The 19,228-nt window shown below is 41.3% G+C and overlaps 1 protein-coding gene across 1 annotated transcript in view; it reads left to right on the top strand.

Annotated features, from left to right (window-relative positions):
- The first annotated feature begins 747 nt into the window (after positions 1-747).
- The window catches only part of LOC126163191 (cytochrome P450 9e2-like), a 35,386-nt gene continuing 16,905 nt past the window's right edge, over positions 748-19,228 (top strand). Inside the window, exons 1-5 of the mRNA XM_049920143.1 lie at positions 748-915; positions 4,612-4,999; positions 9,788-9,925; positions 12,394-12,599; positions 12,683-12,875. Coding sequence (XP_049776100.1) covers positions 4,615-4,999; positions 9,788-9,925; positions 12,394-12,599; positions 12,683-12,875 — 922 coding nt within the window. The 5' untranslated portion in view covers positions 748-915; positions 4,612-4,614. The remainder of the gene's footprint in view (positions 916-4,611; positions 5,000-9,787; positions 9,926-12,393; positions 12,600-12,682; positions 12,876-19,228) is intronic.

Genomic DNA, 19,228 nt, shown 5'->3' with positions numbered 1-19,228 from the left:
ATCAAAATTCAAAGCGGCATTTTTTGTTATGAAAATATGCGACAGCAGAACTGTCAAACTGAACATTACAATATTTTTTTTTATGAAAAAATGTGGCAGCAGAACTGTCAAACTGACCGTTACATTTCTTTCATTGAGCTTTCCATACAAAAGTACCGTCCAAATTACAGACTATTTTGCAAGCTTTTCCAAACATTTTCCTTGATACAAGCCTTTTCCTAACAACAACAAAAAAAAATCAATCAGATCGGTCAAGCCGTTGTCAAGTGATGATCTTTCGTACAAGATTATATATATTCGTACAAGATTATATATTTATATAGATATACGCAATTAAGTTTATGCGGAACCTTCAAAATGTGACTTCCACTCGTACTTGTCCGTTCTCTTTCTCAATTCGACAACAGTTAAGCATAAAGAGACTATGATTAGCAATACAACCGTTAGGAATCATTAAAAGATGGCTGCATTGGGTGATCTATTTACATCCGGAATATCAGTGAAAATCCTTCGGTAGTGGACGGATGAATCACTGAGTGAGGCTCTGAATGCCCCAAGGTCTAGCACGTGACAACTCACGCTCATCGCCTCAGTCGGTTTTATCTTATCGAAGGTCTGCTCTGCGCACATATCCGGGACGCCCATGACGTAATGTGCCCCCCCCCCTCCCACTATCCCCTCCTCTGCCTCATCCGAGCCTCCCGCCACCTCGTGCTCTGTGTATCAATCAACAGAGGCTCGCTTCGTCCTGGGAAGCTTCGGCAGTTTCAGGCACGCCCCGCGCCTGGGATAGTGAGTGTGCTGTTACAAGTGCGTGGTCTCATTGTTGCTAGAGTTATACTGTGCGATTAATTTGTAAGGTTTCCTGCAATTGTTGGGGAACGTGTAGAGGAAAGAACTTGGCAGGAAATAAAGGTAACTGCAGTCTGGAACCGCGTGGCCGCTACGGTCGCAGGTTCGAATCCTGCCTCGGGCATGGATGTGTGTGATGTCCTTAGGTTAGTTAGGTTTAAGTAGTTCTAGGGGACTGATGACCTTAGAAGTTAAGTCCCATAGTGCTCCGAGCCATTTTTTTGAAATAAAGGTAAGACATAGTGAAATAGGTTGTGCGAATGTTAATCCATGTTATTTGAAGGAAGAATAACACTGATGTCTTCTTTTTTTACACAGAAATATTCTTATAGAAGATAAGGTAGCACTAATCTGTGATTTCGCATTGTAGTCGCAGAACTGAGAAACTTTCTCCCACTTCCGATGCAAAGCTGTAATGACAGAATATTTTGAATTTCATCTTTTTGCTAGATATAAAATGAGGAAGAGTGTTGTTCCTAGAAGATAGTGTACGTAGAATATTTTGCTCGGTGCTTCAGGCTAGTGACTGACTTCAGGATCACATAAAGCAAAAAGCGCCAGAGATCCCCATACGCAGTTTCCGCCATTTTCTACAGTTTTTGTTGTTGTTGACATTAGGTTATGTTTTGTGCAGCACTTCTAAATATTTCGCCTTCTACACGTGTAACTGGTGCGTACTCTATTAAAGCTATTTGAAATGTACTGATAAATCTTGAGCCACAGAATGTTACCGTGTTCGTTTTTTTAAATAAAAACCGCCTTTATCTTGCTGCAGTGTATTTTATTTGTTCCAGAAGCTTTTCGTCTCCTACTTTAAGGCATCTTCAGGGAAGTCCAGGATGATAAAGGTTCGTTTGATATGCGGCATTTGTAGATTATAAGACGGTCAACGTCTTGCTTTATAATCTACAAATATCGCATATCGAAACGAAAGTGTATCGTTCTAGATTTAACAGAAAATGCTTTAAAGTAATAGAGGAAACGCGTCTGAAATAATATAAAATACAATGCAGAGAGAAAAAGGCGGTTTTTCTTTAAAAAACCAATATTTCTGTGCTTGCAGTGTATGATGGCCACGCAAACAAACCTGTTAAAATGCTATATATTTTTAAAACTGTTTATATGACATAAGTCATACTTATTCGATCGTGCACCATCTTGTACCTTGAATCAGGAGGTCTTATAGCATGGAACATGTGATACTTGCAAATGAATTGTGTTTCTTTCATGTCTTAACAGTTTTACCTGTCATGAAAATGGAAACGGGTTTCAGTTGCAATAGCTTCTGTTTCAAAATCAGTTTTAACTTGTAACTGGTTTCTGATAATACCTCTGTTTGATTTGATTTCACTTATTGATTGTTGGGGTGTAGTATAGGAATAACGTAACAGATAGACTATTAAATACAGTACTGACAAGATTTTCTCGACTGCAGTGGTTTTTAATTTGAGTCGAATTTTTGTTCGCAAGTACACGACCACTGCTCTGTATTTTGAGGTCAATTTTAGTGGCAGAATATCTTCTTAGAGTGACAGAGGATACAACGCTTCACTTCGAAGTTTGATAGCATTCGGCTTACCTACAAGCCCCAAATCACCTTTAAGGTTTGTTGACTGTACAGGCCAACACATACGTGCCCAATACAGATATGGCCAATTCACAATGAGTTGCAATATATTTTAGAGCGAGGATTACCACTTAAAATCGAATCGACAAAACCAAATTAAGTACTCAGTCTGCCCTCCCCCCCCCCCCCCTCCTCTCCTTCCACCTCCTCCTCCGTCTGGAGGACTTTTAGAATCCAATATGGTCTAAATCAACTTTGGGACCGTCACATTCAATTCGTCGATTCGTGTTGGAAAACAGATTTGAATCATTCGTGCAGTACAGATTGTCAGGGTCGTCAGTACTGTAGACTGGCCATGGCAAGGAAAGCGTTTCTGAAGAAGAGAAATTTGTTAACATCGAGTGTAGATTTAAGTGTCAGGAAATCTTTTTCGAAAGTATTTCTATGGAGTGTAGCCATGTATGGAAGTGAAACATTGACGATAAATATTTTGGACAAAAAGAGGTTAGAAACTTTCGAAATGTGGTGCTAGAGAAGAATGCTGAAGATTAGATGGGTAGATCACGTGCTGAATAGAATGTGGGAGAAGAGGAATTTGTGGCGCAACTTGACTTGAAGAACGGATCGTTTGGTAGAAAACGTTGTGAGGCACTATGTGGTCTCCAATGTAGTACTGAAGGGAAGCGCGGAGGGTAAAAATCGTTGCGGGAGACCAAGAGGTGAATAGACTAAGCAGATTCAGAAGCATGTATGTTGCAGTAGTTACTCTGAGATGAAGAGGCTTACACAGGATAGAGTAGCATGGTGAGTGTTGTGACTAGGCAAGACAGCCAAGCCACTATGAGGAAGCAGAAAGGCACGCGTTTTAGCTCACGCAGGCTGGCGTGAGGTCTGGAACAGTTAAAGGGATTGAGACTGGCAAATAAAGTACGTAGTTGATGGAATACTTAACTTTAATCCATAATTGGTGAACATTGGTCTGACGGTAGATGCATCACAAGATAAATAGCAAATGATAATGGCGCCTTGCTAGGTCGTAGCAAATGACGTAGCTGAAGGCTATGCTAACTATCGTCTCGGCAAATGAGAGCGTAATTTGCCAGTGAACCATCTCTAGCAAAGTCGGCTGTACAACTGGGGCGAGTGCTAGGAAGTCTCTCTAGACCTGCCGTGTGGCGGCGCACGGTCTGCAATCACTGACAGTGGCGACACGCGGGTCCGACGTATACTGGATGGACCGCGGCCGATTTAAAGGCTACCACCTAGCAAGTGTGGCGTCTGGCGGTGGCACCACAGTGAGCTGCATCAAACCACTCTCTGGACTGAAGTCGACAACAACTACAACAACAACTGAAGTTTATTAAAGCCTAAGGGGTATAAACGTCGTAAATGTAATTAAATGTTGGTAAAAGCTACAAGAAGATTAAATAAATTAAAGTTCCTGAAAAGGTGAGGTATTTTTCAATCGGATCGAATTTCACTGGAATGTGTAAGTATTCATGTGCAGAAGCATAGACAGTATAGACAATCGTCGCCATTGAATCAGTACCGTGGAGGAAGTCCCCTGTCGGAATTGTTTTAATTTTATCTCTAATTTTCCCCCAATCTGGAGCCTTCATTCAATAATCATCGGAGTGTAGTACTGCACCTACCAAGTGGCCACGTCTGTCGACAGTGAAGCTGTGTGAACAAAGAAGGTTCCAGGGAACGACGGAGCCCAGAGACATCAGCGGCGCGGATCAGAACGAAGCTGCGACGTTCCAGCACAATTGTCTTTCAGATTACGGCGACTATGGAAAGTGAAGTGATGTAGATATATTTTCAAAACTTGCTCGGTAAACTCTGTCCTGATGAAGGATGCTTAGACATTCAAGAGCCTACACAGGCGTTTGAGTATTACATTACAAATATAGCAGAAATATTTAAAATTTCATTAGTTCATGAGTGATAAGTGAATATAAGACCATTAAAAGTGGCCTACCCCTTGTGAGTGTATCTCGTTGCTTTGTCCATAGCATCCTCGGTCGTGATGTCTTTTCCAACTTCCAGACATGTTACAAGGAGGAAACATCACCGAGAAATGAGGCGTTTCTACCAGAGCGCTCGAGTTATTTCTTCGAACCATTGCTATTATTCGTGTTAGTCGGAACCGACAGACGACACTCACCACAGTTTCCCGCACACTCTTCCAGAGCATGGTCCCGGACTGGTGGACTGTGTGCGCTTCGGCGGTGGCGGGCCTGCTGGTGTTCGCCGCCTTCCGCTGGTGCCGCTACCACACGCACTTCGCGCGTCGCGGCCTGCCCTACGCACCGCCGCTTCCCTTCGTCGGAAACATGCTGGACACGCTGATCGGCAGGTGGTCCCTGACTGATCACGTGATCGTACTGTACAACAAGTTCCAGAAACATCGATATGCGGGAGTCTACTTCTTCGGAAACCCCCTCGTCATGGTGAGGGATCCGGAGATCGTTCGCACCATCACCATCAAGGATTTTGATCACTTTACCGACCACCTTGACATGGCGAATGTCGACAAGGAAGATATTCTGCTGCAAAAGATGTTAATCAACTTGAAAGGTAAGAGCAATAGTGACAAATCGATCTTCTTTCAGTTAGTATTGTTTATATGCCAAGCTTCCAAGGCTGTGAAAGCTTTTCGCGTCACATAAAATTGTGGTGACAGTAACCAAGAAGTGTTGAAAGGTCTTTTGGATTCCTTTCATGTTAATTTCTTAAATCTGCTGTCATTTACGGCATAAATTCCTCTTCTAAATTTACTGTGGTGTTTCTGACTATCTGGGAGGAGACTGAGCAGTGAAACGTGTTACTTTTACACATAAACAAGAACGATATGTCACACTACTACACTTTAAATTCATGTCCCACAGTCTCATACGGAACCTACATCATCCGCTTTCTTTTATATACTGTATATGATAAGATACTGTCATCCCCCTTCCCTTCTGTGTGAGAGGATGAATGAGCAAATGTATTTCTAGTTGCATGCTTGATGGTAGCAGACAAGCCTGTGTGCTAGAGAACAGTAGGACCAACGTCGGAACAGGTAGCTACGCTTTCTAGAAGCAGAGAGGTTTCTATTCTTAGTATGGTCCTGTCCGTCCCTTGTCATGTTCGTATAGGGAGCTGCCTCTCTGTTCACTTCCGTTCGTATTTGTGAAGCACGCTCGGTAGGAGCCCAGGTCAGTCTGTCCGTGGCGAGCGTCTGAAGTGGTAAGATCTCCGGCTAAGCGCGTCTCTGCTAAGTCCGTAGGACAATGGATTTCTTAAGTTCACCCTAACTGAAAATTTAATCACCTTTATTTCAGGTTTAGCTCTAAAATATCTAATGTTATCTTAAATTGCAATGCAGTGTATTTCGAGTGTGAAGTTCAGAATATCTTCCAGTAGTTGCTTTGTCACTACTTTGTGAGTAAAGGGGAACCACGTGTTGATCAGTAACTCTAACTAAGATCATAAATCTTAAATGCGAATGGGCGTGAGATTATAACGTCTCGTCTTGACAATATTTTTCAATATAGCAAGTTTTCTTTACGTTCCACCCACGTGGGGTGTACTTTGTGAGACCAGTACCACATGCTTATACAATTGTTTGACCCATCAGGTTAATAATAAGACAATAGTAACCAGTTCGAGGTTTTTCTTTAGTAAATTGCGTTTCGATGTAATTTATTTTAATTATCAAAATTATTGTGGAGTTACACTCTTTGTGTAAACCAAGTTGACCACATGAAGCATGTGGTGTAAGCATCAAAGTAGCCCTCAGATATTCTTTTCGGGAAGATTTCACAGAGAGTTAGTATGAATTTAGTATACCAGTGTGTGGTAATTTCATGACGGACAGGATTGCGCTACGAATGTAACTTCTTTGGGTGAAAATTGAATCGGTTGGTTGTGGTTAATTTCCTCTTGCATATGTTTCAACGTTCTTTGTGTGTTATTTTTATGAATGCAGTGTTGTATGCAGTCTCCCAATCTTGGCTCCATATTTTGTGTGTTCCGTAAGATTACGAACTCACATTTTCACAGTCCTAAATAAGGCACCAGTTTAGTTATGAATCAAGTTTAATATGCTGAAATTTGAATGATCAATGTTAAAATAAATTCCAAATATAAACTGATTTATTTCTTTTTATTTAAATTCTCTTATATATATATATATATATATATATATATATATCACCGGTTGTCGTATGTCTGTTAAAAGATTATAATTAATGTTAGTCTGGTTGGGAATTTGGTAAGCTAGACTGGATACCTGGTGAAACAGTTGCGCAGTAATGCAAGGTTAACTTCCCCAGACAGCTCACAGCTTTTAAACCGCTTTTATTGTCTATCAGCACCGCTCTCATAACAAATTAATGCAACAACGTTACAGTGTGTCTTGATGGCCTAGACCAGCAGTGGCCAAGAATTCGGCTCGTGGACCGTGCCATTGAACTCAGCGTAACTAGCACGTTTCCCCACCACCACGCCACGCTGTTTGATCGTGGGGAGGGGGAAGCTGCATAAGACTGTTTTACTCGTATATTTCACATTTCTTGACAACATAGATAAAAAACAACTTTTCAATACGTTTTATTGGTGTGCTGAGCACATAAGATTTTCATCTAGTACAGACTGTTGGCATGCGGACAGACACAGATAATTTCCCAGACTTTCACCCTCAGGTTGCCACGTAATATGATTTATGTAGTTGCATAATAGAAGAAACTTCTTCGACACGTGTATGTCGATCGAAATGTCGTTTTGCAGCCTCATTATGGAGACGTGGAAACTATATCTGAGGAAAGCAGGCCATGAGGACTTTGTGTCTTCTGGTTCTGATAATTTTCCGCTTCAACTCCACCTGTTCCCGACGTGATGTATTGTCGAAAGCTCATAGCTTTTCCTTGGATACAGGCTAATACAGGCAACGCCTTTTGATCTTGTGTGTTTTACAGGCTGAGTAAAAGGAGGGATCTGGTCTTTGCCTAATTATATTTGGTCTAATTCTAGGCCTTTCGTTGACTGCATTCCACGAGCCCTCTCTTTATTCCTCGTAGCTCAATAATGGATTCCCCACCCATACCTAGGTTTGCTCGAACAACAGATACAGAAGATTCTCTATTACAGACAGAAAGTGTCGTGCTTATTTGTCAGAAACACAGATTCTTCATTTATTGATAGAAACTGATCCTGAATGTTCTTCAGCTGCGAACTGAAAAGTGTATTGTCAGCTAATAGTGTGTTTTCTTAAGCACTGTGTTTTATAAGTAGTAACATATCTTTCAAATGTGGAAACGAAAAAGAAATTTTTTGTTTGGTTTTTGACGAATTCACTTGGCAAATACAGAGGCGAAATTTCACTCCTCGAATTAAAAGACCTTACGAGTGTTATTTTGACAGTAAAATACACTAGAATAAGATCAGGACTCCAGAAATCTGTTGTGTCAAATGTGTAACATTATGAACTGGCTGATTAAATGGATCTTGTCCCATGCCTTTTTGCATGCTGTGAAATGACTGGAACCCAAGAATCAAGCATCTGACTGCTGATTCTGCTTGACAAATATATTTCGAATTAGTTCATAGCCCAAACATACTGTAGATATCCGTCTGTAGAATCAGAAATTCGACTAGCTCCTCATGGACCAGGTCTTCCCAAACTAACTCGACCAGACGACAAATACGTACGCGAAGATCGTGAAAGTGTTGATATTAATGAATTACAACAACAGAGCGATCCAGACTTTCTGAAAGGCGTTACTACAAATTAACCTCACTTTCTGACATACGAGGATTTGATGGATTTTGGTTGTTGAATAAAATCAGAAGGTTGACGCCTGTTCATTGACTCCTCGAAAAAGAGCTTGAAAGGGGTTTTACCACGTAAAGTAAATAAGTTTCCATCCATTCTTATGGCCCATGCAGTTGTTATTGAGGAAAATTACATGAACATGCTTTTCTTTCTGCCACGTATCCGTTATTATTACTGTTCATGGTAGATACGTGCAGATTTTAAAGTGATACCTATTCTGCTTCGATTACAACTTGGTTATACAAAATTTTGTTGCTTCTTGTGCATTTCTGATAGAAAAGATAGAAGCAATCAATTTATTAAGAAAATCTGGCCAAAGAGAGAGTCGTTCAACCTAGGACAGGTAAACGTCGTTCATCAATCGCTTGTAGGCTGACAAAATGTTATTGCCTCCATTACATATCAAAATATGTTTGATTGAGAATTTTGTGAAATCAGTGGAGCGTGACAAGAAAGCATCTCTCTTTCCAAAAACCCAATACCCGAAGATTACTGAAGCGGAAATAAAAGAGGGAATATTTGTTGGTCTTCAGATTACACATCTTATAAATGATTCACACACTGGAAGCCTTTTAAGTATGCAAGAATCGGCTACATGGAACTTTTTAAAAGTTGTCATAAAAGTGGGAAACTGCAGGCCTGAACATTACAGAGAACTAGTCAGGAAGTTGACTGAGAACTACAAGGTCATGGATTGTAATCGTCATTGAAAATACATTTGTTGGTCTGCCATCTTGATTTATTCCCTGAGAACCTCGGCGCTGTCAGCGATGAACATGGCGAGCGTTTCCAACAAGGCACAGCTGAAATGCAAAAACGCTACTAGTGGAAATGGAGTCAAAATATGTCGGCGGATACTCAAGGTAGATGTTGCTCAAACGAAGTGTAGTCGAAAATCTGCTTCACATACATTTTAGGTAGGTAACATGTATTCCAGCTAAGATTTTACATTTACTCAAATGGATGATTACCAAAAATGTTATTCATGTGATTTTTCACAAACAGTGAATAACGAAAAAGCTACTTAAAAGATTTATAATCGGCAGAGAAAAACTCAGTAAGGCCCGCCCATTTTACTTCTTTTAACATTTAAAAACTTAAATGTTATTGAACTGTGTTATCAACGAAGCGAGCAAAGAGATGGAGCCTCGTACACTTCAATTATATCACCAGTATTGGTGAAATCCTTCGACATTAATATCCTTAAGATGACCCACTCTGAGTGAAAGGAAGTTTTTATTCGCTTAAATAAGCGAGATTCGGAATGGTTAGTGTCACAAAACCATTCCCTTCTTAATACTGTGGATTGCTGTGGCACCATGATAGTTCATATTTGGAAGTTTCCTTCAATAGTTGTCAAGCTATTACAGAAACATTTTCTTGCAAACTGTAAAACAGTTTTACAGTCACATGCGTCGCATCATGCGAGTGAGTCTTTGCCCTGGTTATCTAAGAGCGTCAGTAGCTTAGTGGCTTCTGTTGAGACCGTTTTGGAAACAAACAGGAGCTTGCTCGGAAGAGTAACATTGAGTCTTCTCTCGCCTTAGGAAAGGAATGGCACGACATGCGGACCACGTTGAGCCCGGCATTCACCACTACGAAGATAAAGAATATGTTCGTGCTGATGACAGAGACTGGACAGCAAATGATCAGTTATCTTTCAGAGAAGACAGCTGAACACAAAGGTGAGTAATTACTCCATTGGGGTGACTTCTTAATCAGATATATTGTCGAGTAGCGTAAGTAGGAGAAACGTGCACTTCAGATAATTTCAAATGGAACCTAATGGTGTTAGTAAATATTAATCGGAGAGAATCCGTGGTGCGCAAATGTCACTCTATAACATCCAAGACATGCTAAAGCACTGAGGACTGGTAACCTGAATGCCAACACAAGAACCGTCACGTCCATAGCCTGTTCGTAGTGTGGTGTATTGTTTTGCAGAAGACGGAGGTGGCATGTCGGAGTGCTGTAGGCGAATAATCGTGTGCGCACGACCAAATATTACACTTCTGCATCCGTCCCACGTACGAATTCTGACATAAAATTTCCATACAACAGCTCCTGTAATTTTACCTCACTTTCAATCTTCTTCTTCTTCTTCTTCATCATTCACGCGATCAGGCCCAGAGGACCGCGCGCCACCACAGTTAGAGCTCTCCATCCGTCTCTGTCTTCTGCTGTCTGTCTCCAGTTTTCCGTGACTCCCAGCTGCAACAGGTCTTCTCTCACTCCATCGATCCACCTCTTTCTAGGTCTTACCACTGGTCTGCTGCCTGATGGAATCCAGTCCATTGTGATTTTGGGCCATCTTGTTGCCTCCATTCTAACAACATGTCCAGCCCATTGCAGTCTTTTGCTTCTCATCACTCCCAAGATGTTAGGCTCCTTGTACAGCTCTTTTAATTCAGTGTTATGGCGTCTTCTCCATTCTCCAGTAGTCTGATCTCTGACTGGTCCAAATATTTTCCTGAGGACTTTCCTTTCAAATGTTAGCAGTCGCTTCAGGTCTTGTTTTCGAGTGCTCCAGGTTTGAGAACCATAAAGTACTACTGGCATTATTAATGTCTTATACAACCGTAGCTTTAGTTGTTGCGAGACACTTCTACATTTTAATATAGGGTCTAGAGAGTGATAGCATCTGTTTCCCGCCTGCAGTCGTGCTTTTATCTCTGCTTCAGTTGATGTTACTTCTGTAAAAAATGATCCAAGGTATTTGAACTCTTTCACATGTTTATACCTGGTGGTGTTCACAATTAAATCTTGAGAGTTCTGGATCTTTCTTCCTATGGTCATATACTCTGTCTTTTCAGACAGAGTATATGACCATAGGAAGAAAGATCCTCACTTTCAATAAGGGTAACAATGGAATCAGCAAATATTATCATTCGTATCGTTTCCCCCGAAATTTTAAGCCCCCTTTTGCACCTTTATCTGCTTCACTGCTTCGTCAGTGGGTGGATTGATGAGTAAGGTCGAAAAAGTGCATCCTTATCTTATACCCTTCTTATCCGACCACACCGTTCTTCGTTTTACATAGTTATTTTTCACTCTTAGTTGTTGTAAAATATGTATCTTACCCATTTTCCCCGTAACTGACTACCGTTTTTTGTGAGAATTTCGAAAATGCTGTGCCCTGCTACACTGTCAAACGCTTTTTCTAACTCGACAGATGATATGATTTTCTTAAGTCTAGAATCCGTTATCGAGTGCAAGTCAGAACAGCCACTCTTTTGTCTTCATGTTTCCTAAAGTCAAACTGATCGCAGTCTAACATATATTGAATTTTGTTTTCAGTTCCTGCGTATTCTTCTCAGGAAATTGGATACATGAGCTGTTAAGCTGATTTAACGATAGTTGTCATACCTATCTGTCCATCTTGTTTGTGTGGATGGTAACTTACCGTACGTCAGATGATACGAATCAAGTCTCATACAGTCTACATACCTAGCTGAATAGTTTGTTGCCACTTCCCGCAATAATTTTAGAACGTCCGTGGGGCGTTACTTTATTCTAAGTCTTTGAAAATCCTGTTAAATTCTGGCTCTTTTGTTGGATCTCATGCGTCTTCCATATCGACGTTCATTTCTTCTTCTGTCACATCAGACTCGCCTTTCTCTCATTGAAGCCTCCAGTGTACTCTTTCCACCTACCTGCTCTTTCCTCTGCATTGAGCAGTGGAGTTCGCACTGTACTGTTAGTATTGCCGCCTTTGCTTTTAATTTCACCAAACGTTGTTGACTTCTCTGTATCTTACACAGTAATCTCACAATGATGATGTTTCTGACGACCCCCTCAGTATGTCTCTTGGGCCTTAAATCGGTCCAGCCCATCCCAGAACAATTATTTGTTTCCCAACATATTTGTACAGGGTCCTTTTTTTTCTAGTATTGACGAGAATTTCTCCTTTAAGAATGTTGGTAACTCTTCTTGAGCCTCTTGGACAATTAATGCAGCTGAATGGAGCCATTGTGTAACCACTCCAGTAATATCAAAGAACCAAAATGTCATGCTGGAAACAGCAAATAATTTGGAAAGAACGTATTTTCATCTTGGGCAACCCTAAAACTCATTAAGTAATACAACAAATAGTTTTAAGTATCTAGTTGAGACGGTATAAGCTGTTGAGCATAGTTGCTTTTATTTCCGCAAGGTTCCAGTGGGAACGACGTCCTGACACTGGAGATGAAGGAATTTTTCACTCGTGTTACCAACGACGTAATAGCTACCACAGCTTTTGGTGTCAGGGTGGACTCGCTGTCGGAACCCAACAACACTTTCTACAGTATGGGCCGTGCTATGAGCAACGTGAAAGCGCTTGTTGCTTTCGGTTACTTTGTCTCTCCGAAGCTCATGAAGGTAGGCATTTTATTCAAACGCACAGTACATGGGTTCATCATCTCCGCTCCATTAATATAATTTCTCTGTTTCATGCACGGTAGCTGTTGAACATTCCGTTGTTCGACCGAAGGGCGGAGCAGTACTTCAGGTCAGTAGTTGCAGATACTATCAAGACGCGAGATAAAGAGGGAATCGTCCGTCCAGATGTTATCCAACTGCTGATGCAGGCTATGAGAGGTGAACTGAAGCCAGAAGAGGACGAACAGAACGGCACCAGTGGAGGCCGGCGCATGAGTAAGTACAGAGTGTTCACGAACAACCACTAAATTTACGGAAATCTACCACTGAACGGGAGTCGGAATGCAGCAAAATAGCAAAAAATGACATATTTTTTATACCTGTAAAAAGTTTTTGATTTTTTACTTAAAATCCTCCAAAATTCTTTAAGAAATTCTGGTCAGAAATACCTTCCCCGTTTATCTAAATTATACGTGTCCTCAGTAAAAAAATCACCTACCTTACGGTGTGTTCGTATTCAAACCTCCGCATTTTCGTATACATGAGATAGAAGTCAGTGATATCACTCCTTTGCAGTAGAATCTTTGATATTTCCGTTGGTATCATCGTCATAAAAGCCAACTAAGTTTACTGTTCGATTTTTGATTTGTGATTTACTGTTTTGGATCCTGAAGCTAAGAACATTAGAGGATGCTTTGAGAGATAATACAAAGACACTTTAGCAGTGCTATAGCATGGAAATAAGACATAATGTAAATAATTTGCAGTTAAGGAAGCAAGCTTATAGGCAACATGTTTTCATCGATTATCAAGTGACGGCAATCCTCCACATTTTGATTGTCCAATCGGTCCTAAGCTGTAGTACCAAGAAAGAAAAGTTCAAACTATTGGAGTTATTTATCATCACGAAAATGCTATCACAGGAGCAGTAATGTAAACAATTCAACCAGAACATAACGCTTTGAACCATTTTATCTGATCCCCCCCCCCCCCCCCCCCCCAAGAACCATGGACCTTGCCGTTGGTGGGGAGGCTTGCGTGCCTCAGTGATACAGATCGCCGTACCGTAGGTACAACCACAACGGAGGGGTATCTGTTGAGAGGCCAGACAAACGTGTGGTTCCTGAAGAGGGGCAGCAGCCTTTTCAGTAGTTACAGGGGCACCAGTATGGATGATTGACTGATCTGGCCTTGTAACACTAACCAAAACGGTCTTGCTGTGCTGGTACTGCGAACGGCTGAGCAAAGGGAAACTACGGCCGTAATTTTTCCCGAGGGCATGCAGCTTTACTGTTTAGATAAATGATGATGGCGTCCTCTTGGGTAAAATATTCCGGACGTAAAATAGTCCCCCATTCGGATCTCCGGGCGGGGACTACGCAGGAGGACGTCGTTATCAGCAGAAAGAAAACTGGCGTTCTACGGATCGGAGCGTGGAATGTCAGATCCCTTAATCAGGCAGCTAGGCTAGAAAATTTAAAAAGGGAAATGGATAGGTTAACCTTAGATATAGTGAGAATTAGCGAAGTTCGGTGGCAGGAGGAACGAGACTTCTGGTCACGTGAATACAGGGTTATAAATACAAAATCAAATAGGGGTAATGCAGGAGTAAGTTTAATAATGAATAGGGAAATAGGAATGCGGGTAAGCTACTATAAACAGCATAGTGAACGCATTATTGTGGCCAAGATAGATACGAAGCCAACACCTACCACAGTAGTACAAGTTTATAAGCCAACTAGCTCTGCAGATGAAGAAATTCAAGAAATGCATGATGAGATAAAAGACATTATTTAGATAGTGAAGGGAGACGAAAATTTAATAGTCATGGGTGACTGGAATTCGTTAGTAGGAAAAGGAAGAGAAGGAAACGTAGTAGCTGAATATGGGTTGGGGCTAAGAAATGAAAGAGGAAGCCGTCTGGTGGAATTTTGCACAGAGCACAACTTAATCATAGCTAACACTTGGTTCAAGAATCATAAAAGAAGGTTGTATACATGGAAGAAAATGGCTCTGAGCGCTATGGGACTTAACATCTATGGTCATCAGTCCCCTAGAACTTAGAACTACTTAAACCTAACTAACCTAAGGACAGCACACAACACCCAGCCATCACGAGGCAGAGAAAATCCCTGACCCCGCCGGGAATCGAACCCGGGAACCCGGGCGTGAGAAGCGAGAACGCTACCGCACGACCACGAGATGCGGGCTATACATGGAAGAAGCCTGGAGATACTGGCAGGCTTCAGATAGATTATTTAATGGTAAGACAGAGATTTTGGACCCAGGTTTTAAATTGTAAGACTTTTCCAGGGGCAGATGTGGACTCTGCCCACAATCTATTGGTTATGAACTGTAGATTAAAACTGAAGAAACTGCAAAAAGGTGGGAATTTAAGGAGATGGACCTGGATAAACTGACAAAACCAGAGGTTGTACAGAGTTTCAGGGAGAGCATAAGGGAACAATTGACAAGAATGGGGGAAAGAAATACAGTAGAAGAAGAATGGGTAGCTTTGAGGGATGAAGTAGTGAAGGCAGCAGAGGATCAAGTAGGTAAAAAAACAAGGGCTAGTAGAAATCTTTGGGTGACAGAAGAAATATTGAATTTAATTGACGAAAGGAGAAAATATAAAAATTGCAGTAAATGAAGCAGGCAAAAAGGAATACAAACGTCTCATAAATGAGATCGACAGGAAGTGCAAAATGGCTAAGCAGGGATGGCTAGAGGACAAATGTAAGGATGTAGAGGCTTATCTCACTAGGGGTAAGATAGATACTGCCTACAGGAAAATTAAAAGGACCTTTGGAGAAAAGAGAACCACTTGTATGAATATCAAGGGCTCAGATGGAAACCCAGTTCTAAGCAAAGAAGGGAAAGCAGAAAGGTGGAAGGAGTATATAGAGGGTCTATACAAGGGCGATGTACTTGAGGGCAATGTTATAGAAATGGAAGAGGATGTAGATGAAGATGAAATGGGAGATATGATACTGCGTGAAGAGTTTGATAGAGCACTGAAAGAACTAAGTCGAAATAAGGCCCCGGGAGTAGACAACATTCCATTAGAACTACTGACAGCCTTGGGAGAGCCAGTCCTGACAAAACTCTACCATCTGGTGAGCAAAATGTATTTTGACAGGCGAAATACCCTCAGACTTCAAGAAGAATATTTTAATCCCAATCTCAAAGAAAGCAGGCGTTGACAGATGTGAAAATTACCGAACTATCAGTTTAATAAGTCACGGCTGTAAAATACTAACGCGAATTCTTTACAGACGAATGGAAAAACTGGTAGAAGCCGACCTCGGGGAAGGTAAGTTTGGATTCCGTAGAAATATGGGAACACGTGAGGCAATGCTGACCCTACGACTTATTTTAGACGCTAGATTAAGAAAAGGCAAACCTACATTTCTACCATTTGTAGACATAGAGAAAGCTTTTGACAATGTTGACTGGAATACTCTCTTTCAAATTCTGAAGGTGGCAAAGGACTTGGAAGAGCAGTTGAACGGAATGGACAGTGTCTGGAAAGGAGGATGTAAGATGAACATCAACAAAACCAAAACGAAGATAATGGAATGTAGTCGAATTAAGCCGGGTGATGCTGAGGGAATTACATTAGGAAATGAGACACTTAAAGTAGTAAAGGATTTTTGATATTTGGGGAGCAAGATAATTGATGATGGTCGAAGTAGAGAGAATATAAAATGTAGACTGACAATGGCAAGGAAAGCGTTTCTGAAGAAGAGAAATTTGTTAACATCGAGTATAGATTTAAGTGTCAGGAAGCCGTTTCTAAAAGCATTTCTATGGAGTGTAGCCATGTACGGAAGAGAAACATGGACGATACATAGTTCGGACAAGAAGAGGATAGAAGCTTCCGAAATGTGGTGCTACAGAAGAATGCTGAAGATTAGATGGGTAGATCACATAACTAATGAGGAGGTACTGAATAGTGTTGGGGAGAAGAGGAGTTTTTGGCACAATTTGATTAGAAGAAGGGATCGGTTGGTAGGACATGATCTGAGGCATCAAGGGATCACAAATTTAGTATTGGAGGGCAGCGTGGAGGGTAAAAATCGTAGAGGGGGACCAAGAGATGAATACACTAAGCAGATTCAGAAGGATGTTGGCTGCAGTACGCACTGGGAGATGAAGAAGCTTGCACAGGATAGAGTAGCATGGAGAGCTGTATCAAACCAGTCTCAGGACTGAAGACCACAACAACAACAACAACAACAACAATCTAATGAAATGTCTTCACGGTCGTACTCAGAAAAAAAGAGTTATTTATTGAGGCCACGTGAGTAGATTAAGGGTTCTGGAAAGGGTCTGCGTTGTTCCTGTTGTTAATACCATCAGAAGGTTGTCTGGACAGCACACGGACAGTGTGTGAGTGCACGAGGTTCAGTGTCAGCTGAATTAAACAACAAGAATGCACGGGCGACAAAGGGAAGAGAGCTTCCACGTAAACAAGAAGAACCGGGAGATGACCGGGATTTTTCTGCTGGACACTTTTTGATTATAAAATTAGAGTTATTTGTGAATTTTCATAACAAATTACTTTAATCGAATTTTGTAACATTTCACATTTTCAGTGTGATACTTATCTTTGCCCCAGAAACAAATTAACCATGATATTCAGAATTTCAGAAATGCTACAGAATATTAGTAGGAGCTGTTCAATTACAATTGCGACAAGTACAAGCCGTTCTCTGAATTAGATAGAGTTCCGCAGAAATGTTTCCAGTTGAAAACGGCTTAACGGAAAAAATCATATGTATGTTACCAAGGAAGAAAAAATATTGATTCTAATTCAGTGAAATAAAAATACCTGTTGAAAATAGCAGTCCAAATTTAAAAACTCTAGCTGCAACAAATCCAGAGATAAAGATACATAAATATGGCAGGTGGTGACACCCTTGGTTTGTGGGTAGCATCGTTGATTAGTAATCTGTATTGGGTTCAAACCCCGCCACCGCTTAAATTTTCAATAAAAAATTATCTGTACCGGCAGCCGAAGACTCCCGGCATAAGAAGTCTCCCTTATTCTACCAACGACTTTGTCTAAGAGGGTGGAGGAACGGACAGAGATTCGGGGCACTCTCTTGCCTTGGAGTGGGAAACTGGCCCTAAAGGCGGGAGAATCGGCTATCACCAGCGGCATGAGGATGCAGAAAGCAGTGGAAACCACTGCTTTAAAGGCACGTAGTGTTTATTGACACGACGTGTGGCCTGTATTGAAAAAGTGTCATGATGACCACTCTATTGGCAAAAGATTCCGGAATAGTCCCCCATTTGGATCTCCGGGAGGTGACTCCCAAGGGGGCGGTGACCATCAGAAAAAGATTGAATAACCAACGAAAGGATAACGTACTACGAGTCGGGGCGTGGAATGTCAGGTGCTTGCACATGCTAGGGAAGCTAGAAAATCTGAAAAGGGAAATACAAAGGCTCATTCTAGATATTCTGGGGATCAGTGAAGTGAAATGAAGAGCACACGAAATACAGGGCAACTTCAACAGTAGCAGAAAATGTTGTAACGGGAGTATGCTTCGTTATGAATAGGAAGGTAGAGCAGAGAGTGTGTTACGATGAACAGTCCAGAGATGAGGTTGTTCTCATCAGAATCGACAGCAAACCAGCATCGACAACGATATTTCAAGTATTCCTGCCGAAGGCACAAACTGAAGATAAAGAGACAGAGAAATTATATGAGGATACTAAACGGGTAATTCAGTACGTAAAGAGAGATGAAAATCTAATAGTCATGGGGGAGTGCAGTGCGATTGTAGGGGAAGCGGTAGAAGAAAGGGGTTACAGGAGAATGTGGGCTAGGTACAACGAATGAGAGAGGAGAGAGGCTGATCGAGTTCTGCAATAAATTTCAGCTCGTAACAGCGAATACTCTGTTCAAGAATCACAGGAGCAGGAGGTATACTTGGAAAAGGCCGGGAGATATCGAAAGACTTCAGTTAGATTACATCACGGTCGGGTAGAGATTCCGAAATCAGATACTGGGGTGAAAGACGTACCCAAATGCAAATATAGACTCAGGTCACAATTTACTAGTGATGAAGAATAGACTGAAGTTTAAGAGGCTAGTCAGGAAGAATCAAAACGCAAAGAAGTGGGATACGGAAGTACTGAGGAATGAAGACATTTGCTTTAACTGGTCTTTGGCTATAGTGACTGCGATAAAGAATAGCTCTGTAGGCAGTTCAGTTGAAGAGGAATGGACGCCTCTGAAAAGGGCAGTCACAGAAGTCAGAAAAAACATTGGTGCAAAGAAGGAAACTGCGAATAAACCACGGGTAACAGAAGAAATACTTCAGTTGGTAGATGAAAGAAGGAAGTAAAAAAATGCTTAGGGAAATTGAGAAATATATATTCTTCTCATTTTCCATGCACCCATTTCGCCTTAATTTCGCTGTGACTCCCATTTATTTCATTCCTAAGCCAATGAAAGAACTGACACAAACAGAAAAGTCAAAACAACCATCGATGAAATTAAAAACAAGGATGGTAACATTAAGAATGCAATGGGAGTTCCACTGCTAAATCCAGAGGAGAGAGCGGATATGGGGAAAGAGTACGTTGAAGGCCTCTGGGAGGGGCAGATTTGTCTG

Source organism: Schistocerca cancellata, chromosome 2 (genome assembly GCF_023864275.1).
Source record: "Schistocerca cancellata isolate TAMUIC-IGC-003103 chromosome 2, iqSchCanc2.1, whole genome shotgun sequence".
NCBI classification, from domain to species: domain Eukaryota; kingdom Metazoa; phylum Arthropoda; class Insecta; order Orthoptera; family Acrididae; genus Schistocerca; species Schistocerca cancellata.
This window is presented reverse-complemented; position numbering and strand designations above follow the sequence as displayed.